At 41.4% G+C, this 23,680-nt stretch overlaps 1 protein-coding gene across 1 annotated transcript in view; it reads left to right on the forward strand.

Moving 5' to 3' along the window:
* Positions 1-23,680, forward strand: part of ADCY7 (adenylate cyclase 7) — a 121,914-nt gene that overhangs the window by 55,968 nt on the left and 42,266 nt on the right. Inside the window, exons 2-7 of the mRNA XM_054048816.1 lie at positions 58-608; positions 1,788-1,997; positions 4,054-4,227; positions 13,733-13,882; positions 19,053-19,201; positions 19,750-19,861. Coding sequence (XP_053904791.1) covers positions 438-608; positions 1,788-1,997; positions 4,054-4,227; positions 13,733-13,882; positions 19,053-19,201; positions 19,750-19,861 — 966 coding nt within the window. The 5' untranslated portion in view covers positions 58-437. The remainder of the gene's footprint in view (positions 1-57; positions 609-1,787; positions 1,998-4,053; positions 4,228-13,732; positions 13,883-19,052; positions 19,202-19,749; positions 19,862-23,680) is intronic.

Genomic DNA, 23,680 nt, shown 5'->3' on the forward strand with positions numbered 1-23,680 from the left:
ACAAAAATGCATCCACTTAACTGAAGCCTTGTTTTTAATCATGCTTTCTCTCCACAGAGTTTATCCCTTGAAACAGCACTCGAAGGGAATTGCTGACAGCTTGTGGAACGGAGTTAAAGTGATTGTAGCAAAATAAAACCTCGACAGCAGCAGCACAAGTATCAATCAATCTAGAAAAAACTTGCATGGAGCTGTTGAAGAGTAGGATGTGGCTTTGCAGAGGAGGGCTCTTCCCTTTCATTTATACTGAGATCTGAACTTTATGCTCATGAGGAGAAGCGCAAGTGCAGAATGTGAGTCACTCAGTGTGGTCAAGCAAGTCAGAACCAAGGGCTACCTTAGAAGACAGAAGTGCTCTTCAAAGAAGGATAGATCTATCTTTGCTTTGTTGTCATCACTGGGAACTGAGAGAGAAGTCAAAGCCAAACTGGAATAAAATGCCAGCTAAGGGAAAATACTTCTTTAATGAAAATGAAGACTGCAAGATAACAGATCCACTTTATGAGAAGTATCGCTACACGAGCCAGCAGCACCCGCTTCTTCTCCTGCTGCTCTTCATTGCAATTACTTTCTGTATTACGCTAATTATACTATTCTTTGTCATGCATGTGAGTATAACCAGGGTTCTCCGTTTGTACTGTACATTGTGTGAGGAAAGAAAGAACTTGTATCAAAGCTCACGAAACTCACTGGGCAAAAGTTTCATTGGGCTAGAATAGTGTAACCCTTACTTCAGGTTAGTGGTAGTTGTGTCCATGGGAGTTACCAGCATTTTGTGTGTGTGTAAATTCTAACATCAGATTCAAGAATATGAATGTTTTTAAAAGTACAGCAAACTAAAAGGTGAAATAACATATGGGTTCCTTGGTTATGAATTCTTGTGATTGATTTTGTAGGCGGCAGTTTTTAGAGTTTAATAGTTTGGAAAAAACTATTATGGAAACTCCTTTGGGATGGAAACAGTAAAATTGTTAAGTTAGCCGGGAATGGGATCACTTTGCTGTGACAGATCCAGGTTTAGGGAATTACTGCTTGTGGGGGTTAGGAAAAATATATTGTGCCAAAATCTATATGTGAACAGGCTACCAGAATCATTTGTTGGCTAATTAAGGAAATAGACATAGGGTTTGGAAGGAGTGTCTGCTTTTCTTAAATAGAACCAAAGAGTCAAATTCACAGGTGGTAAAAGGGAAAAGGAGCTGGTTGTAAAGATGGTGATGAAAGGGCTGGTAAATCCTCCCTGTCACTTTTTTACTCTCTTCAAGTGCAGGTTGAATCAGGTTTTCAGAACCGAGGACCTAGACCGTGTACCCATGATTTGTAGTACTTCTAGAAGGAAGTTGATCCTGAATTTTGCTAATCACACTCTCCCTCCCTTGTTGTTCTTACAAAGAACAGTAATAATGACTTAACTATTTTCTTTACTTTTAACATAATTTAATAGAAAAACTATGCTCTGCAAGTATTAGATATTAATAAAAAATGTTAGTGTAATGGATGGCATTCCCCAATATTAGTAGGTGAAATTGCAGAAATAAGTTGGGGTGTTTTTTCTTTTAGTTTTAATAGGGAATTTCCTGTACCTGGGATTCTGAAAACATGCATGGTCCCACATATAGCATGACAGAAAGTACATCTGCATAGACATTGCAGTAGGAATAGCTTTTTATCTCTAATGTAATATGGTGACATCATAGCTGCATGGGTGACATTAGACACACCATTAGGTTTTGCGCTTATTAAAAGGAAAGTTCAGTACTTATGTAACACTTTTGTTCTGCTTTTAGACGGAAACACGTCCTCATCTTGCTTTCATTATTACAGTATGTACTGCTCTTGTAATATTTGCAGTCATGTACTTGCTTGTGTGCATTGAATCCTTATTTCGGAGATGGCTGAAATTATTTGGGATTTTGATTTGGATCTGCTTCCTGACCATAGGATATGTGTCAGTTTTTGGAATGGCAGATACCCCTTCATTCTATGCATGGGAACAGGTATGTATTTCCTGTTTGATGTACTTACATTTAGAAGTGGTAATCAGTATATATTTGTTCTTTAAATATTATATCATTACAATTTTTTCCATTAGTTTTAGGTTACTTCTTCCCCAAACCAGTTATATTGGATTATAGGATAACACTTTTTGTTAACTCTGTCTGTCCCTGATCCTGCAAAGACTTATGTGCATACACTGCTTAAAGTTCAGCATAGTCACATTGACTTCACTGGGACTACTTCACACAGTGTGTAAAATTAAACATGTGCCGAAGTCTTTGTAAGATCTTGGCCTTATGCTTTTAATTTAAATTACACAAATGAAAATGTATTACTTGTCATGAATGTACCTTAAAAGTAAATTATTTCTTTAATAATTCTCAGTGTTTTGATAGGTGCTGATTAGGATCCTGATTACAAAGTGGTGGTCAAGTAATTTTTTAAAGAACTCTATAGCTGGGTGTGCCTAGTGAAAGTGTTTTCAAATCAAGTAGAGAGGGTGAAGTGAACAATAAGAACTAATGACACATCCTGGCATTGCTGGGTACGGCTGGAGTTGATTACTTGGTATCTCTGACCAGAAAACTGACAGTTTTATGAAGCCAAAAAGTCATTATGAAGCCTGTAGGAAACTCCTCCTAAGCTCTGATAACATAAGCGGAACAGTTTTTAAGAAAAGAAAAATTACTTTTAATCTAATTATACTGACCCTTCCCATTCTGTCCATCCTTTTCTGAATAATGAAAATTAGAAATTATCTACTAGGCAATCAGAATGGATTTCCACTATGAATGCTGTCCAGCACAGTGATATGTTGACTGCAGACTTCAGCTATTGCAGCTATACAACAGTTAAAGGTAGCAGCATGTATACTATAAAGCCATAGATCCCCAGGTTTATTGCTTCAATTTCCTCTGGTGAGACTTTGCCTTCAAAATCATTCTACGTAGTAGTGAAATCTTAATACAAAATTTATGGGGGGGGGGGGGAAATCTCCCCTTAGACATAGGGAACATGATGTTAGTTGTTCAGGGTGGTTGTTTTTTCCCTGGCTTTGCTTCTTTAAATGTTGCAAGTCATTATGTGGGCTGATACCTTTGACTTTTTTTTTTTTTAAATGTGAAGACCATATTATAGGAGGTCAGCTGGAACAGGATTTTTCTGCCTTTAACCTTCCGATGTGACTTTGGTCACAAGTGAAGCTTGTGTGTTTCCTTACCGGGTCTCCGTTTGTGCATGTTACAAAACCGTCATATGGTATTTAGAATTTGCCATGAGTGAGAATCTCCCCAAAGGAGGCTGATGTCTGGAAAGAGCAGGAAATGAAGCGGGAGAGCTGAGTGGACAGTCTTGCAGTGTGTCTGTCACAGTACTTGACTCAAGTATTATCAGGCCCCATATATAGGTACCATAGGCTACAACAGAAGACCATAAATATGGATTTAATGGTAGACTTTAATAGTGCTTTCTGAACCATTATGCTTTAGCAGGCCAATGGACATTTGTAAACTCTTTAACTGTGCCTTCAAATGTATGTTTATATGCAGTAGTGATTACTCTGTTGTATCAACTCCATGAAGGATTATTTGGTTTTAGGGTCAATAAAATATCAAGCAAATAAACACATGCAAACTGTTGATATTAACATTATAATAAGAACTTAAAGCACTTGCAAAATTTGAAATTAAAGGAGATAGCTCCATCCTTGCTTTGGACTGTTCTTGGTACATAATTCAGATGCAAGTTGTGTCATGTCATGTCTGTGGTTATAATGTCTGCAGTATATCTGCTACTTTACCAAAGGAGAATGAGACACATTAAGGGTCAAATGTCCTCATTAAGCTACTGGTTTGCCTACATTCGTATTATAATTTTATCCAGTTTCCTCAAAGCTTTTATGAACGCTACACTCCTTGTGATTTTAATTGTTCCATTGAAATGTCAATGTTAGAGGATGCAGCCTGAAGAAAAGTCAGAATGCTTGTTTTCCCCCTTGCTCTGCAGTGATTTTTGGCTGGCACCTAATAACAGATTTTTCCCTTTTTCTTTTTGAAGGTGCCATTCTTCCTGTTCATAATCTTCACAGTTTATACCATGTTACCCTTTGGGATGAGAGATGCTGTTATCATCAGCATCCTTTCTGCAGTGTCCCATATTGTAGCCCTAAGCATTGCAGTGACATTATATTCTGAACCAGGCCAAGAACTCACTAAACTCACTACGTTTCAGGTAAGGAAATGCTATTTGTTAGAATATTCAAATGTCTTAGGCAGCATTTCCATTCGAGATGGGAACAAACTGCAAAGTTCAGATATGATTGCAAGCTTCCACATAGTTCAAGGGTTTGGGTCCACCTCATACACAAGGAATTAACTTCGGTATAGCTACGTGAAAAAATCCACACCCCTCAGAGACAGAGCTATACTGATGTAACCCCTGGTGTAGACAGCGCTAGGTTGACAGAAGAATTCTTCCATTACCTAGCTGTCGCCTCTCAGGGCAATGGATTACTTCAGCACTGGGAGAAGCCCGCCTCATGGGGCAGGTAGTGCCTATACTGTAGGGCTACAGCAGTGGTGCTGTATCATTTTAAATGTAGACATGGCTTCCTTTGCATGCAAATGACACCCATTGGTAACTACTTACTTTTTATGTATGATACATATCTGTTTTCAACACAGATGAGGAGACAGAAAACGAAAGGGACAACAAATTAAAAAAAAAAATCTTGGGACAACATTAAGAATAGAATTTTAAAAAATAATGAAAGGTATTTCTGTTAGCATTATGCTTTCCAGACTATTAAGAAAAAGCTTAATGTTTAAGGTGTCTTTGATCATAGACCCTCGGAGATAGGAAAAGTGTAACTTTATGTGCAGTTTAGTTGCATTCAATCCATGGTTTTAGAAACTATGCTGCAGCCTTCATGGAGGATTTTACATTAAAAAAACTCCTAGTTACTGGAGCGTATTTAGTAGCAGAATAAGTCTATCAAATTAAATTCCCTTTTTGAATGAATGAAATGTTTTTATTAGTGACTGGAACAAATGCACTGGCGTCCCCTAAAACTGAACGCTATACCTTTTTGTGATAAAATTGTATCTAGGTCAGTGGTTCTCAAACTGTGGGTCGAGACCCTAAAGTCGGTCACGACCCTGTTTTAGTGGGGTCGCCAGGGGTGGCTTTAGACTTGGTGGGGTGGAAGCTGAAGCCTGAGCCCCACTGCTTAGGGCCGAAGCCCAAGGACTTCAGCCCTGGGTGATGGGGCTCAGGTTACAGGCCCTCCTGCCTGGGGCTGAAGCTCTTGGGTGTTGGCTTTGTCCCCCCACCCGAGGTGGTGGGGCTTGGGCTTTGACGCCGCCCCCCGGGTTGTAGGGCATGGGCGGGCTCTGGCTTCAGTCCCCCCTCCTGAGGTCGTGTAGTAATTTTTGTTGTCAGAAAGGGGTCACGGAGCAATGAAGTTTGAGAACCCCTAGATCACTCTGCAAAAATGTGGAGTTCATGAATCACTGTATTCGTGTCCTCATGTTGCATGCTTCTTCAAAAAGAAATTGCAATTTGTTGAATAAACGTGTGACATATATTAGTCACATTACTTAATAAACTTAAACAACTGGAAGTCACTCTGATACCCTGGTGATGAATGCAGTATAAGAACAGTAGACTAGAATATTAGCACTCAAGACTACATGTGATTGGCTGTATAGTATAGAATACTATAGTATAGTAAGTGGCCCCATTTGACTATAAGACAAAAAATAGACCTGTAGCCAAAAGGTAGAACCGTGATTTCAAAAACTGATAATATTATGGTAAGTTTCATCCTGCAAATAACATTTTTGTGTTTTTTATAAAGATAACTCGTGAAATTCTAGAATTTCCTGACATATTTTCCATGAGAGAGCTAACCCATATAACAAATTAATATGAGAAGCAGTAAATTACTAGATGAAATAAGTGTGTAGTAGTAAATATAAACAAGATATCAAATTATCCTCAGGTAATCTAACGTAGTTATACCATGGACATCTGTGATTTGCAGCTGTTCTTTTGGAGATCTTCTTTTAAGAACAATCTTTTTGTTTGCAGTCTGCCTTGGCTATGCTTATCAGTTTTTCCCTGTGATCTTGTCTCTTACAGCTGCAATATGTTTTCATGTATCATGTGTTTTGATTATGTTTTAATTTTCACAAACAAACATTGTTAGATTATAGTCTCTCCCCCCCCTCCATTGCTACTTTAAGCAAATTTTCTTTTTGCCCCTTTTAATTTAATTTAATTTAAACTTGATTAGCACAGTTCAATACTAGCAGCTTTGTTAGGATTCTAAGCACATCATCCTTGTTTCATTATTGCATTTAAAAATAATTAGATTTTCTATTGCCTCTCACAGCGGGGGAAACATTAATTATTGGTGGAATGACCTAATGCTATAGCCTTTTGACTATTTTATTATCAAAGGGACATCACCATTTAAGTTCAGCACAGCCATCCTCTATTGAAAGATAAATTAAGTCTTTATGGCGCTGCCATTTAGGATATTTTCAGTTACTAAGGGAAGGGATGGTCTGTTACTTCTAAAGGAAAAGCTTTTTGATTGGTATTTACTGTATTTCCCCCCCCTCCTGAAACACGCGAGCCTGGTGGGGATTTTGCATGAGTGATGGGGAGTGTAGGTCAGGTAAAGGCATTTTGGAAATTGATGAGCCCTTTTCTCTTAGAGCTAACAGTCATTTTACATGTCTTAGGGAACAATATGGGAAAACACTTACTATAGTTTCCTTCAATTTATTTGCCTTGTGAATGATGTGTGCTTTAGATATCAAGCTTGTTTACAAGAACATGCATCACGCATTATGAAACTGAATTGATGATAAAAATATATTTCTTTCCATTTGTACTTTGTATGGTTAAATCACTATGTCAGTAATGCTAGTGGCCTTCATTCAAGGACTTGAAGTGAATATAACTAATTTGGGGGCACCCTTATCAAACAGTGAAAACACCTATTAGTACACTCCTTCCCGACCGCTTTCTTTCCATTCCAAAGCCATGAATCTACTGTCCTGTCACAGTTTTGGAACAAAGGTACTGAAATGTAGCCCTGCAGCTGCACATGATCACTCTACTGTAATTAAAGAGAATGCAAAACACAAACCTGAATTTGTTTCAACTTACTCAGGAGAAAGCAAGCGCTTAGCACTACTCCTTTCACTTACCAGGAGGAAGAGAAATCTTTTATAGTGTATTTTTGATTAAGTGTCAGAATAAAAGAGAGAGGGTGTGCATGTGTCTGTCTTGGAAGGTGAGGGAAAAGATGTGTGTTCCCTAAACTGCTGGGTTGGTGTGGGGGTGGGGGTGGAGGGGAGAGGTAGCAATCTGACAGTTCCTAACAGCATATGATATGTACCAGCCCCACCTTGTCAGTGAGTTTCCACAATCATTTGCAGGCGCCGCCACCAGTCTATCCTTCCACTTTGAAAAAAAGATAAATAGCTAGAGTAAGGAGGGCAAGCGCTGTGATTGAGGCTCTCTGCATATTTTATACATGCATGTCATGTCTCAGTAAATGAGGTAACTCATGACAACCTTTTTTCCTTCCCAGACAAATGCTTGTGGTAGAGTGAGGTCACTGCTCTTTCTAACATTTGATACTCATTCCATTGTTAGCAGCAGATCTGTTTTCAATACACTAATCACAGTCCAGGGCAGCTCCTGTGTATTAAAAGCTCCCATAGTAATGGAATCAGAGTCTTATCTAAATGACTTCACTAACTGTACTTGGCATATGTTTTCAGAAGTGGCTAGTGATTTCAGGTGTCTCAGGCCTTGTCTACACTTGAAATGCTACAGCGGCACTGCAGTGCTGCCTGGAACTCTGTAAATCCAGGCTGTTTCAGAGCAGGGATCGAAAGGCATTTGAGAGTCCCAGAACTCTTATGGAGAACAGCCTTCCAGCAGCCTCTTCTCTATTATTTCAAGGGGAGTTTAGTGGCCCTACAGACTGCAACTGTGGCAATGTTCATAGGGAGAGAGAGGATCTCTCAGGCAGGTCAGGAGGTTTACACTGAAGTGGAACTGTAATTACATGTTCATGTTTTGTTTTTTCTTTAAGTAGGAAGAATATCTTTGGGGGAGGAGGGTTGTATACATGGAGGGTGGGCTCAGTGTTGGCCTAATGGGACAGTGTTAAGTCATGCTGCGTGCTTTTGAAAATCCCACTTATAATGGGCTGGGGAGTGAAATAATGTAGCTTAATTGGTGTTTTACTTTGGGCTAGATTTCAGATTTTGAGACTGATGTAATAAAACCCAAGCACTTGTTTAAAACATTTCTAACATTATGCCCTACCCATACTTGATATATCAAAACATTTTGAACCCAACATTTCTAATCGTTTTAAGATGAAAGCAAACAAACACCAAATACAATATTTTCATTTTCAGTGCAAGTAACCACAAAGTGACTTCACAGCAACCGGAGCTTTAATTCTCTTAACATTGTTCCTTTATGTGTGGGGGGGGGAGGGGGAGGCGGCTGGGGCTGTAGCTTTTGGCCTATTTTAGTATTGAAATGTTTGTAAAATTGTTGTTATAAATTGGAAATACTGGGTTATCATAGTACACAGGATCCTTATTAATACAATTCTCTTATAGTCTCTGAAAGTTACTCTTCCTTTGTTCCTATCTATGGGCCAGATCCTGCATGTTCTTACACAGTTATTATTTGTTATATGCACTGTGGTAGCACCTAGGAAGCCCCAGTCACGGACCAGAACCCAATTGTGCTAGGCAATGAACAAAGAACAAAAATACGATCCCTGCCCCAAAGAGCTTCCGAAGTAAGTGACTTCCATGGGATTGCTTGTATGAGTAAGGGCTGCTCCCAGAGATTTGCAGGATCAGGCCCCATAGTATAATCCTATTTGGAAAGCATATAAAACTTGGCCTTTTTGTGATTTTAAAATGATTTGAGAGAAAGAGAGAGAGAGAATACTAAAGAGCTGCAACATTTGCGGGAGGGGCAAAGAGGGAGAATATATGTATATATATTCTGTTTCCATATATATATATATGGTCCTGATACAACTGCCGAAGCCAAAACAAAAAAACACCTAATTCAGGTTTTGGCTTTATAGATGGATGTTCAGATTTTAAAATTAGCTCCAAAGAAAAAAATATTGCCATAATAACCCTTGGGTATTGCCCTACTTGATATATCAATATTAAAAACAGACCTGCTAGAAAGAAGCAGAAGTTGGAAGGTACTCTTCCAGAAATATTAGCTGGCGTGGATGACACTGGATAGACCTGAGGAGTCTCATGTTTGGGATCTTTGCTACTTATCCCAGCGCCCTGTTTTCTATGAAGTGGAGGCCTCTGCTGCTCTACCTCTTCCCTACAAGGAGACATGAGGGAAAAAGTTACTGCTGCTTCACTGCCCTTACAAGGCCTCTCTGGGTTTTTTGGGTGACCCTTGAATAATTCCATGGCCAGCATCGGCTGCAGCCTGTAGCTTTCCCATGTTGTAGCAAAATAAAATAGACATGATTGATAGTGTGGCTGCTGCCCACGCTTTTCTGAATAGCAGCAGTGGAAATTTGGTTAATTTCACAACCTTAAAGGCTAGACAATTTAAAAAAAAAAACAAAGATGCTTGCATTCTGCAAAAATGATTGCGGTAGCCCTATCTTTCTGTTGCAAGCATGGAGTTTGGGGGGAACATTTCCCACTTGTCCTTGGTTAATGGATTTTTTTCAAGCCCGATCAGTTGGATTGCACCTGTCCAAGAGGCAAATGTGGTCCAGTTTCAACCTTATAGCTTGCCATCAAATGGATTCGTCTATTAGCTCCTGTTAGTTCAATATCCTCCTAGATAGGCCAGTTCCTCTTTGGTCTTTAGATGTTACAATTGAAAGGTGTAATTGCCGTTTTCTTGAGTCATGGTACCTATTAATTCTTCTTCAAAATGCATCCACTTGACATGGTTAATTTTCTTTTATCAGTTATTAAATCCTGCCCCTTTCAAACAGGGTCTCTTGACCTTCAGATGTTTTGCCAAAATAAACTTACCTATGATTTCCTTTATTTTTTTCCTGGTAGCTCCATTCAGGTAAACACATAATTTTAAATTAGTACCACTCTGGTATTGCTAAATGAGTTCAGGTAACACCTGTCCTAGAAAGGGCTCATTGACATGCAAATAAAGTTCATGCTGGGAGACTGTGAAGTGCTCTTCGTTTATCGTTTGGAGTAGGATACAAAATTAGATGAGTACATATACTGAAAGGATTAAACCCACTATAACCTGTCACATGAGCTGTGGTTATTTAGGGCACAGCTACACTAGAGAGTTGTAAGCTGTCTGATGTAGCTGCTCTAAACTGACAGGAGAGAGCTTTCCCGTCGGCTTAACTACTCCAGCCCCCGCAAGCGCCAGTAGCTATGTTGGTGGGAGATGCTCTCCCACTGGCATAGTGCTGTCCACATCGGCGGTGATGTCGGCGTAACTTATGTAGCTCGGGGGTGATTTATTTTCCTCCCTAAGCGACATAAGTAATGCTGACATAAGTTGTAGTGTAGACCTAGGTGAAGGCATATCCTGGTATTGTGAGACTGATTCATTTGAGATCAAGGCACACATTTTCAGACTTGTACACCTAAGTGTATGACTGACAGAGAGCCCGTAACACTTTCTTGCCCTCCCCCCCCCCATATCTCTCCCTCCTAAACACTGTGAACAAACATTCTGTGTTGGATCAAAACTTGCCTACTTCCTGAGGTTTGGCTTTATTAACCAGGTAACTTGGGGGGATGGGGGAGCTGCGAGGGCTATAGCCACCTCAAAATGTGCTTAGATCCCCTGTAGCAGCTCCCGCTCTCCCGCTGCCCAGCTTTGAAGGCAGAGCGGCGAGAGGTGGCTGCTGGCCTGGCGCCCAGCTCCAGCAGCAGAGGAGAAGAAAGCCTGGGCAGGGGGCTGGGGTACCTGAAAGCACCCCTGGCCCGTGTCTCTGCCCTGGGCAGGTGGAGGGTCTAGAGTTCCCCATAATGGCCCAGACTGACCTGCTCCAGCCCAGACTCCTGGGCCCTGCCCCCAGAGGTTGCTACTCCCTGAGGGCTTTGGTCCCCAGCCTGGGCGGCTCTTGCTGGCTGCGAGCAGCCAGTGCCCCACACTGCCCGGCTCTGGCTTCCAACCAGCCAGGCCAGGGGGCAGGGTCATGGAGAAGGGAGGGACCTCATGGCAAGGAGGGGAGCAGCCCACTCCATTTTCAGTCTGGTCTACCTGAGGCCCCGCACCAGGAAGTGGCTGGCGCCACCCCTGGGGTAACTCAAAATATAAAAACAAACTCCAGCCCAATCCCTCCCTGAGACTTGGCTGTTTTTCCAAGGGTTCCTTTCAGACCCAGACCCTAGAGTCATCTCTCAAAAGGGCGACTTCCACTTCTCGTCAATCGAAGGTGGAGTTAATGAGCCACGGCTGTCACAATGAGTCAGCAGCATTAGTCACTCCTTGTTTGAACACTTATCAGGTGCATTCACAGAAGAACCCAGCTACTCTGAACAGTTTCAGGTGTGTCCATGTCTGATGAATACATACATGTGTACGGTGGTAACTTGCATGTACATACATGCATGTACTTCTGGCATAGGTATGTGCCCATGGAGTTCTATGCCTAAATCATAGAGTCATAGTTGACAGCCAGAAGGGACCATCAGATCATCTAGTCCAGGGGTGGGCAAACTTTTTGGTCTGATGGCCACATCGGGGAATAGAAATTTTATGGTGGGCCATGAATGCTCACAAAATTGGGGGCTGCGATGTGGGAGGGGGTGAGGTCTCTGGTTGGAGGTGCAGGCTCTGGGGTGGGGCTGGAGATGAGAAGTGTTTGGGGTGCAGGAAGGTGCTCTGGGCTGGGATTGAAGGGTTTGGAGAGCAGGAGGGGGATCAGGGCTGGGGCAGGGGGTTGGGCGTGGGGAGAGGCTCAAGGGTGCAGGCTCTGAGCGGCGCTTACCTCAAGCGGCTCCCGGAAGCAGTGTCATGTCCCTTCTCTGGCTCCTACGTGGCCAGGCAGCTCTGCACGCAGACCCATCTGCAGGCACCGCCCTGAAGCTCCCATTAGAGTGCGTAGGAGCTGGAGTGGGCCATGCTGCGACTTCCAGGAGCCGTGTGGTGCGGCCTCGACTCTGCGCCCCGGCTGGAGCACCGGAGTGGGGCCGAGCCGTGTGGTGCGGCCCCCGACCCAGCAGGAGCTCACAGGCCGGCTTAAAATGGCTCGCAGGCCACAGTTTGCCCACCCCGATCTAGTCTGACCTCTTGTATATCACAGGTCACAAGCACTACCCAACACTTGCACACTAAACCCAGCAACTGAAATGAGACCAAAGTATTACAGCCCTTAGGAGACCTAAACTAGTATGTGCCACAGGGAGAGAATAGGAGTGACTGAGGTGCACTGAGAGCCCTGCAGTGCCAGGGAAATGATTGAGATACACCCAGATCATGCTGGCAAGTGACCTGCACCCCCACAATACAGGGGAAGACCAAGATGCTGCAAGGTTACTACTGCCCGTCCGACCTCGTGGAAATTCCTTCCTAATCCCACATGTGGTGAACAGTGAGCATGTGAGCAGGAACCAGCCAGCCATGCAGCTGAGAGAGAGAATGCCCAGTGCCACCTTGGAGCCCAGGCTCGCTCTGACTGATATCCCATCCCCAGTCAGGGCCATTGTTGATGCTTTAGAGGAAAGAGACAAACCCTCCCCCCCCCAGAGTGCATTGTGGGTATAGGGAAATCCGTGCCTGATCCTTCCAGTGGTTAGCTGAAAACTTGAAGCATGAGCTTTTAGGAATATAAGATGTAACGTAGAAGTGATCCCTAGGGCTGCCTGACCCCTACTATTCCGAGCAACCCTGCCCTACAGTTGCACTCAAAAATTTGTCCAGCTCTCTCACAACTAATGAAGTTAGCTCCCAAGCTGTTCCAGAACCTCTGATGATTAGAAACCTTCTATTTCCAGCCTGAATTTGTTCCTGGTCAATTTATACTTTTTTGCTTCTCTGCTAACTTTGCCCTTTGGTTTAAATAGCTCTTCGCCCTCCCTGGTGGTTACCCCTGTGATGTACTTAGAGAGAGTAATCATATCCACCTGTAGCCATCTTTTTTGTGAAGTTAAAGAAGCTATAGTTTTCCAGTCTCCTCTGATAAAATGGGCCCTCCATTCCCCTGACCATCCTAGGATTTCTTCTCTGCATTTGTCAAGCCTTTAACATGGGTGATCAGAATTGTACACATTCTAGTATTCTAAATGAAGTCTTATCAGTGCCTTGTACAACAGCATTAAATACCTCTCTCTCTACTGGAAATGCCTTACCTGACACATCCTAGGATCAGATATGCTTTTTTCACAGTTTCATCATATTGGGAACACGTGCCTCAATGGCAGGCACATGTCTGCAAACATGGGCCTTAACTTATGTGACTGAATCCCTCTTGCGTTTTAATGGACTAACATGAGTGAGTTAAATAGAAGCACACATGTTATTGAGTTAGCGTCTGTTTAACACACACACAAGTTGACTAACCCAAAGTTTGGTGGTGGTTTGCTTGTGTGAAAGGATGGAGAAAACTTGAGCTTTTTCTTATGTTCCAGACAAAAAAACATTTTAAGTGACTTCAATATAGAATATGAATCAAACTCTTCTGCAGCACTTGAATATTTTTCTTCTCTTGCAGTTACTTGCCAATGCTGTAATTTTTCTTTGTGGTAACCTGATGGGTGCATTTCACAAGCATCGGATGCAAGATGCTTCATGGGATTTGTACAGATACACTTTAAAGTGCATTCAAGTCCGAATGAAACTGAAGATTGAAAAGAGGCAACAAGTGAGTAAAAGCCTCTATTACATGAGTTATGTGTTTTCTTTTGGGTAATGTGTGTCTTTTTTTCTAAGTCTGTGACTAATGCACACTGAAAGGCTTGATCCAATTCCTATGAAAACCACCTAATGTCAAAAACAACTGTGCCATTGACAATAGAGAAGAGAAATTAAAGGGAGAAAGCTCCTTTATGTGTGGTTTGTTTTAGTAAAAAACTTAGAAAAAATGACAGATCTGTACAGTACTAGACATAGTATTGGAAACCAGAAGTTGATTATCAATCATTTACCTATTTTCCTAAAATTGTAAAATGTAAAATAATCTCAGGAATTTCAGGAAAAAAGTAATTCTTAGTCTTCAGATGTGTATTGATGAGAAATCTTTTTAATTAAATTCAGCAACAATCCTGCCTTCTTTATGCACATGTTGGATGTTTGAAATTCTGTAATCTTATTCTTTCCTGGAAGAGCACTTGCAAGATGTTTATCTTCTGCTAATGCGGAGACAGACAGAAATATATTTTTAAAGTAGCCAACCAAGTAAATAAATTTTTTGCAGTATTATGTAAAATAAATACACTGACAACATTTTGTAAGTGTCAAATAATTACTTGCTTTGGCATTGATAGTTAGAAGTGAATAACGTTAAACACTCTGAAACCTTGACATTCGTACTGACGTAAGATGTAATTTTGTATAATTCAGTCGTAAGCTAGTATTGATGGCTAGTTACTGTAAAGATCTAATAGCAGGGGCAACCCCTCATGGTAGGCAGAGAAAAATTTTTCTACCTGGGTTTGGTGTTTTTCTACCTTGATCAGCTGCTATAAAGGCTCTTTTGTTCCTACCTCTGCATGCCCATTTTACTTACCCAGATTCAGCTGTTGCAGTCTCCTCTGGTTGCTTCACCAAGCAAAGACCATTACTGCTAGACTGTTAGTCTTACACATAGTGCACTTTCTTTTCCCCTCTTGTAGGCTGCTAAACAATGTTTTTGTGTTTGTTGCATATACAGTGAGGCCAATCCTGAAAACATTGATCCAAAGAGGGCTCACTGGTGACTCATTTTTAACAAAACACACCTGAGTGGTATTTTTGCAAACAGTGTTTCATGATAAAACGAGGGTTTGGAAATTGCAGATGAGGGAAGAAGAAGAAAACCTTTTGAAATTTTATAGCAATGGTTGAATTGTAGGGGTATTTCTTTAAATGCTTGTGGGAACAAATGATCTAGAAACATGGGTTTTCCTCCTGGGAGTTGCAGACAGTTATCGTGAGGTCACAACTATCCTGCCTTTCCCATATTGCTAAGTGGAAGGGAATATCCCAGTATGGAAAAGATTGAGAACTACTGATCTAGAATGCTGCATGTGTATCTCAGCTCATAAATTGTGAGCTAAAAGGAGAAGGTTGGAAAGAAGATGACACCACATTACTAGTGTCCAGTCTGCCCTCTATTGCCTGTCTTACCAGATGAGATGACAAAACCCTTAAAAAAAATGGTAATTTTTTCCACAGATAGCAGCTAGGGAAGCATCTAATCAGCTTGCACTAGTATTAAGCTTTCCGTAACCCCCTTGACTGATCCTGCTATGGTAACTTGCATTTTTCCTTTTTTTTTTTTTTTTTTTTTTTTGTCCTGGCGCCCTACTTGAAAGCCAGTTGTCTTGCAGCCTACATATGGTTTTCCTTGCCACCTATATTGTTTGTCAGATTACCAGCTTTCCATTTTCCTTTCCCCACCAACCAGGAAGATGTGAGAAGGGCAATTTAATTTCTGAACAAATAACACCAACCAGTAAAGTCACATTATCTCACACTAAAGAACTATTCTGTCATGTTCAGCAGGGCTCTGTTGTCACCCTAATTGTTCATTAACCTCAAGGCTCTTAAAATACCATGGAAGGGGAGGGAGACTTTGACTTCTTTTTCCTTGGGGAGGCAGTGGAATGTAGGTTTCTCCATAACAAGATCAAACCATATTTCTGTCTAATCCTCCTGCACAGCAGGAGGAAGAGGAGTTCTTGATGCTTCAGAAATAAGGCGACCTTTTCCCCCCACCCATACTCACGACATACACATAACTAATTATGCAATGTTGTATGTGAGAGAGAGAAAATCCTTCTCCCTGCACAGGCTACAGATTGGTACCTAGAACCATTTGTCAGCCTCCTAAACTCACGCTGCTGTGGCTTTCCATCGTCTGCTGTATTTTCTCATTTTTAAAAGGAAATCAATATTTTATTGAAATTCGACTATATTTTCAAAGTGATGGGGTGTGGTAAGAATTCCTGGCTATCGACCGTGGTCTACCAGGCGAAGGAGGCTAACTTAAATCCCTCCTTTAATTGCTTCAGCAAAGGGATTTCTGCAGTCTGTGGAGAAGAATGTTGGATCAATTCTGAGTGTGCTCATTCTTTGAAGGATCTTATGATCCTTTTTATTCCAGGTAAGCTCTTCAGAGTATTGTTGGTTTTATTCCTCTGAGGGAAGCAGCAGATGATTCGAAAGCACTGATACTCCTGCTTTTCTTTTATTCTTGTCCATGGACACTTCTTCCCTGGTCAGAGGTGTAATTTCATTACCATGTGTTTGTTGAGGCACATGGGACAAAGCTTTATTGATCTCCCATTAGCCGAGCAACATTAGTAATTTCTGAGGAAAGGATTCCATTCTTGCCAAAATTAAAAGGCTCTACCTCAATAGCCTTGAGTAACTCGGTTCTTTTAAAGTTGCATTAGCATTTTGGCAATAGAGTTTTCTATTTAAAGTCTCCTTTCCAGGATTTGAATTAATCAAATGCTTCCTCTAGCAAGGAAGGCAATTAAATTCTTCACATCATGCGCTCAGAATTCAGGTGGTTTGAATATTTTAAAGTCTATTACCTCTACAGAGTGAGCTTTTGAGTCTGACCTTCTATCAAAAGATGCTGGAAGCCTGCCGAGAAGAGGGAGACTGCAAAAAATGGAGAGAAGAATGTTTGTTTCACACTGACTGGGCAAGCTCTGCTTTAGACCCTGTTTAGTCTGTCTCGAGTGTATGCCACAGGTGATAGGCCTGACTTCCTGCATCTCACTCTGGGCGGAGCCATGTGGTTCCACCACTCTGGGGCTGGATCTCTGGGCTGCAGCCCCTATGCTCCACTTCCCAACTGTATTAACTCAACAGTGTAAGGATTTGCAGGTCTAGACTCCAGGGTTGTGGGGTCCTGGGAAACTGATGACTCCACTGGAGAGCCAGGCAGAGCAGCATCCAAAAATTACTGCAAGGGTAGGCACAGCAGGAAGTACTGCCTGAAGAGACAAGAGCAACAGAACCCTGCAGCTGCCTGATTGGTCAACACCAACTATTTAAACAAGAAATCTGCCCTAGGGAACCATCTGAGCAACAATGCAGACTCCGGCTTCCTACTGCTAAAGACCTCTCCTTTTGCCCCATTGTGCTCCCAACTCCTGCCTTTTACCCTGGCCCAGCTTGACCTTAGCACCTGACTCCTGACTCAGCTTGGTAACTAGTCGGACTCCTGCTTTGAACCCCATACTGCTTTGAAAGTCAGTACCCATTTCCTGACTCAGCTTGGTAACTAGTCGGACTCCTGCTTTGGACCCCATACTGCTTTGAAAGTCGGTACCCATTTCCTGACTCAGCTTGGTAACTAGTCTCGACTCTTGCCTTCAACTTTGGCCCAGTGGACGCTACTGGGCCAGCCACCAAACAAGCCCAACTGTGAGCGGTACCTGTAAGACATCTTCCTCCAGAAGCCTGTGTAGCACAGCGCAGACTCACCCCTGTGGCACCTCCTATTGGTCATCCTCAGGAATTAGCTCTTTGACCCAGGAGCACCCTCTGCAGGCCAGTGATCCGCTTGCCGTTGGCCCCCGTGTCCCTCCCAGGACCACGGTGCCCTTGTCTTGGGGCTGCCTCCCTGGCAGTACCCCACTTTCTGTGGGTTTCCCCACCCACTATCCCCACTTCGCCTCAGTTTTGGCTACTGCCCAGTCTCCATCTAGCCCCCGTTCACTGGGGCAGACTGCAGTTTCAGCCACTCATCATAGGCAAAGGGGTTTGGACTGGCTGCCTTTACCCACCCTCAGGCTGCCCCTCTGCAAGCCCAATACCTAGGTGGGCCTAAGACTAGGCCTTGCAGCTTGTGGAGTTGATGGCCTAGGGCTTCCCAGCTCCTAAGGCCTTTTTCCAGCCCTGCCTCACTCTAGGTCCCAGGTGAGTTCCCCAGCAGCCAGGCGTGTCTCCCTCTCCAGTTAGAGAGAGACTCTGTCTGTTTGAGTTCCTGGCTCAAGCCTTTATAGGGCCAGCTGGACCCTGATTGGGGCATAGCCCCAGCTGAGCCGGTTTCCTCCCAATCAGCCCAGGCGTCTTGCCCTTCCACAGCCCTCCTCCAGGGCTGTTTTAAACCCCTCAGGGCAGGAGCGGGTGACCACCCCGCTACAGCCTGTGACAGAATAAGTTTGCAGTGACACAGAAACAGCTTCCTCAAAACAAAGCATTTGTTCACCCAAAGGTACGAAGCATCCAGAACAAACGTATAAAACAAAAAAGACCTATACATGCATATCCCCTTACTTACCCTGAATTTTTCCTTGCTAGCTTTGGTAAGCTCCATTTAGCCCAGTTACCTCCATCTCTGAGTTAGGAAAAACAGACAGCTTGCTGCTGTTTGTGTCTCTTTCTGTCAGTATGTGTCTCTGTCAGCATGTTGATGGCTCACTTAACCCTCCTTCCGGTGTAGGCCAGCATCTTTAAGATTTTAGAATAACCGTTGATGGAAGAGTAAACTTTGCTAACCTGAAGGGAGCCAAGCAGGGGCATTCTCCAATTAATAGCTGCCCACATTTTTCCCTTAAGGCTTTACCTTTGTCATTGTTTTAGTTTCTGTTTGCTTCCCCTGAACAGCCTCCTTTGTTACCTTCGGACAGGATAATATCAAACTGGTAAACTGAGGTGCATGTAATATTTTAAAAAATAATGCATACACTCATAACTCTCATTGTGAGAGCAGAAAAAAGAATCCTTTATTGAAAGCTGGAGCTGCAACAATCAGAAACTGCTGAATAAGGAGACTTCTTTTTAATCTTCCCCCAATCATTTTCTAAAACACTGAGATTCCTAACATGGCATTTCAAATAACTTTACATTATTAAATCTTTTTTTCTTCTTAGGAAAACTTGCTTTTATCTATACTGCCAGCTCATATCTCAATGGGAATGAAACTAGCCATCATAGAGCGACTGAAGGAAACCAATGACGATAGGCAAATGCATGATAACAACTTCCATAGTCTGTATGTGAAAAGGCATCAGAATGTTAGGTAAGTAAAGAAACTTGACAAATGATTACATTAAGACATGCTTCTGTCTTTTAATACTTGGTCTATTTACTGATGGTAAGAAGTGTCATGGTTGGGATCAGACAGGCTGAATGAAGAGTTTGTTCAGATGCTCTGAGCACATCTGCCAAGGTGAGAGGAGAGAAGAGAACTGGTTTGAAGTTATTTTGCCAGATTTGGGATTTCTTTTTTTCATTGCAATGGTAAACCCCCCCAATTAATTACCCTCTTTACTTGTCCAAATCCACATACTGGGCTGTTTAAAGTCAGGTTTTTTTAATGTGTTTTCATGCAAAAATGAGCTTGTTTGAAGACTGTCGGCCCTAGACTAACATGTTGTATTTTAATATTAAATAAAAACAAACCCAAACACATTGCCATTAGGTCACTTCTGTAGTTGATTTCCAAAGAGAGAGAGAGGTGCTCTGTTAGAGATCTTCAGTATTGAACCACTATACAATTAAATGTCCATATTTGTATTAGAAAACAAAGATAATTAAAATGTGACTAAATAGTGTGTCCTTGTCCAGCATCCTGTATGCAGACATTGTAGGATTCACTCGTCTGGCTAGCGACTGCTCTCCGAAGGAGCTGGTAGTGATGCTGAATGAGCTCTTTGGGAAGTTTGATCAAATTGCAAAGGTAAGTGTTGCTCTTCATTATGTGAAGGTGGGTAAATGCCACTGTTAGAAAACAACTAGCTCCAAGCTCCTGGGAGTCAGTTCTCCTGCATTTGGGAAGTCTGGCTGATGCAAAACACAGGGTAGGAAGTATCCACTGGAGATTCTGCCTGACCTGCTAGTAAAAATCCCAGCAAAAGGCAAAATTGATTTAAAAATCTCTAAAAGAACCAGGAAATCTATTTGAGTGCAGGAGGAGGGTTTGTGGTATAAAACCAGGCTGGTTCTCTGGGATTTTACTTTCAGCTCTTCTATTAAATCACTGTGGGTCTCTGGGTGAGTTCCCTAACTCTTTGTGTTTCGGTTTACCTACCGGGAAAATGGGAGCAGTAATACTTATCTGCAATACCTCACAGGGTGTTGCGATGCTGAATTCCTTAACATTTTTAAAATGCTTTGAAGCCCTCTAAAGAGCACTGTATGAAGTGCAAACTATTGGGATATTTTAGTTATGTAATACAGCAATAAAATGTAAACACTGGGAACTGTACAATATAAAACTATGCCAGAGACCATGTATCATGAAAAAGGGGGTTACGCTATTTGATTAATTTTTTTTAGAGTGGAATTATATTTGCAGTATAATGTAGTGATTGAGTTACATTATAGAATATTTTGTCCTGTTTTCTCTGTAATTAGTCATTTGCGTATATATAATTTGACCTTAGGCTGGCAGAATGAATCATTGTAACATCTGCTTTTGATACACTTTTATGAAGCAAATGGGTAAAGAATTTCAGAACAATCTATCTTTGAATATTGTGCCAAAAACGTCAAATTAATATAGCTAAAGGGGAAACTATGTTGGTAAAAATACTGCTTGGGATGGTATGGGCTGTCTGCCAGTGTTCTCAAAATTACTTTCTGTCTGTACCTATGATAGATATGGAACAATTATAATATGTGGATTGCAGTGTCCATCAAGAACACACCTATTAAAACAGAAGGCTCAGAAATCTGGAGAATGTATGCAAATGACTTCTTGCCCAACTTGCGTAGTTGATAATCACGTCTGTAAATAAAGAGGTGTTTATCGAACGTCCTGATGACCAGAACTTAAAACTGTAGCATAGAATGAGCTTGACGTGCCTAGGAACTGCTGTGTTCCTGGCTAGCTCTGGCATCTCCCTGGTCTACTATTCAGGTAACTCTGGCAACTCCTTTGAAGCTGTGCCACTTGTACCTCCTTGTCCTGGACTGGGTGGAAAGCTGTTGAGTCCTATCTAATGATTTTCCTATTGTCAGTGTTATAGAGCTTCAAAAGAGTAAAGCTGCATTTTATTTTGTCCTGTAATGTACAAGAAGTAAATGCCAGCCAAGTTCTGGTTCTAGAAATTTATTGTTGCTGAAGAATAAGGAAAGAACAAAGCCTGGCTTTCAGAACTCCCAATCCTTGATTTTTTTTAGAGATTGTGGTTTGATTTATAAACTGAGCATATTTGGGTACAGGTAACTAACTGAAGCATAGTTAGAAGAATTTAATGGGGTTGGAAAAATCTCATTTAGTTTGTAAAGTTCTAAAGCTTTTCGGGAAGTAAGCAGGAGAAGTTGTAAATTCTAGAATAGGGGATTATGCTGCTGTTAAAGTATTGTGTAATTATGCTCTAAATAATTGAAAGAGACGAATCCTTAACAAAGTTATTAAACTAAATCTTGATGGATGTGGGCAAATTAGATTGTTGAATGTACTGTATCCCTTGTGCTAAAATAGCATACATTAAAGCCTTGTAAATAATAAATTATCTTTTCCCACACTTCTAATTGTTCGTATAGTATTTCTAGGAGTTGAGTTGTAATTACGGCTTTGCAAGCTCTGGAGAATAAGAGAGTCATACTAATCTCCTTATTAGAGCTATATTTTTGTATGACACATGGCTTATGAACACATGGCTTGATATAACGGTTACTTCCGTTGCATGGGTTTTTTATGCCACAGGATAAAAATAAGTACAATAAAAATAGATTTTTTTAATGAAAATGAATTGAAAGGATAACTACGGGCATTGTTTGTAACAGTTCTTTAGGCTGAGAAAAAGTAACATCTGAATTGCCTTTATAAAACAGTATTATTTATTTTTGTATAATATTTCATAAAAATAATCTCAAAATACTCTACATCTGATTTATTAATATATTTTATAGGTTACCTTATGTCCTGTGATTAGCATCTGTCAATATGAAAGCTTTCAAAGTAGCAGCCGTGTTAGTCTGTATCCGCAAAAAGAACAGGAGTACTTGTGGCACCTTAGAGACTAACAAATTTATTTCAGCATAAGCTTTCGTGGGCTACAGTGTTGCATCTGAAGAAGTGAGCTGTAGCCCACGAAAGCTTATGCTGAAATAAATTTGTTAGTCTCTAAGGTGACACAAGCACTCCTGTTCTTTTTGTCAATATGAAGGCTCAGCTGAATACATACATATTTTGGACTTCACAAAATTGTGGAAATGTTTTAATTAAACTTTCCCCAATGTTGTTTTGCCTGTTTGCATTTAACACAGTAAATCACCCTGATGTTTTTGTGATATTTTGTGAGACCAGTAATATGGCTGCACAAACATTCCCAAATCAAGTTTTGATATTTTTGAAGCAAAACCAATTTTCTTACAAAATGGTGCAGAAATGTCAGCAAAATAGGAGTGATTTTAATTTCACAAAGAAATGCAAAAATGCACAAAATTTGAGCTGCCTTAATTTTGTTGTGACTGTTTCACCCCTTCTATGCAAAGGTTATGCTTTGAGAAAAATGATAGAGCAAAAGAAAACGGTGATAGATTTGGGTTACACTTAGATTATTTTATTTTATTTGAGAGAGGCATAGCTCCCATAGGGTAGAGTAAAGAAATTACTCTGAAAGTGGGGTTTGAAAAGACTCTGGGAGTTGAATCAAACCAGGCAAAGATAAGGAAGTAATAACACACTCATTTTACAGAAGTGAAACAGAGAGAGAGGGATTAGGTGACTTGCTCAAAGTCCTATAGTAAGCAAGTAAATGGGATAACTGGGAATTGAACCGAAGCCTTTTGTGTGTCAGTCCAGCACCTTAACTGTAAGACCACACTTCCCCTATAAAATAGAGTGGTACATAGGTGCTTAGCAGCTGTCATGGCTATAGTGAGAAAATGTTTGAGTACGATGGGTGTTCTAATCTTACAGGACAGCCTTTGCCTTCGCTTTCCCAAGACATTGATTGAAAGTATTTAGCCTAAATAAATGTCTTAGAGCAAGACATCACATTTAATCACCTTTGCCCTTCCAGGCCCAATAATAGGGAGTAGTTTCCATCCTGCAGTTGGCAGGCGGGCATTCTCTTGTGAAATTGCATTGCTGCTCTATTGCTAGAAGTATCAAAATTGTGGTTCATGCTGGCCTCTCTCTTCAGGCAACTGAAAACATCCTCAGTAAACTGTTGGGCTGAATATCCAGACCCCTGGTTCCTTCCCCAAGCCTTGGCAGGTCCGGTGACAACACACAGTGCTTTATCCACTAGAGCAGCCTTGCAAAATGCTTCAGTCAGGGCAAGTAATTTATTGTTGGCTTCCAATTTATGAAAAACTATTGTAAAATGGCAGACAAGCAGATTTTGTCCCTCTGGTGGTAAATTCCATGACAATTATGCAGGACTACGTAATTGGAGTAGCCCCATAAGTAATAAAGCCATCTCACTGACTTCTTTCTGGTTTTAATTTTATTTTTGGTTTCGGTAACACTCAGGAATTAAGCAGGTAACAAGAAGCGTCACTAACAAATCCCTTTGAGTTTTGAATGTAAAAGGAGGGAAAT

Source organism: Malaclemys terrapin, chromosome 14 (genome assembly GCF_027887155.1).
Source record: "Malaclemys terrapin pileata isolate rMalTer1 chromosome 14, rMalTer1.hap1, whole genome shotgun sequence".
NCBI lineage: Eukaryota > Metazoa > Chordata > Testudines > Emydidae > Malaclemys > Malaclemys terrapin.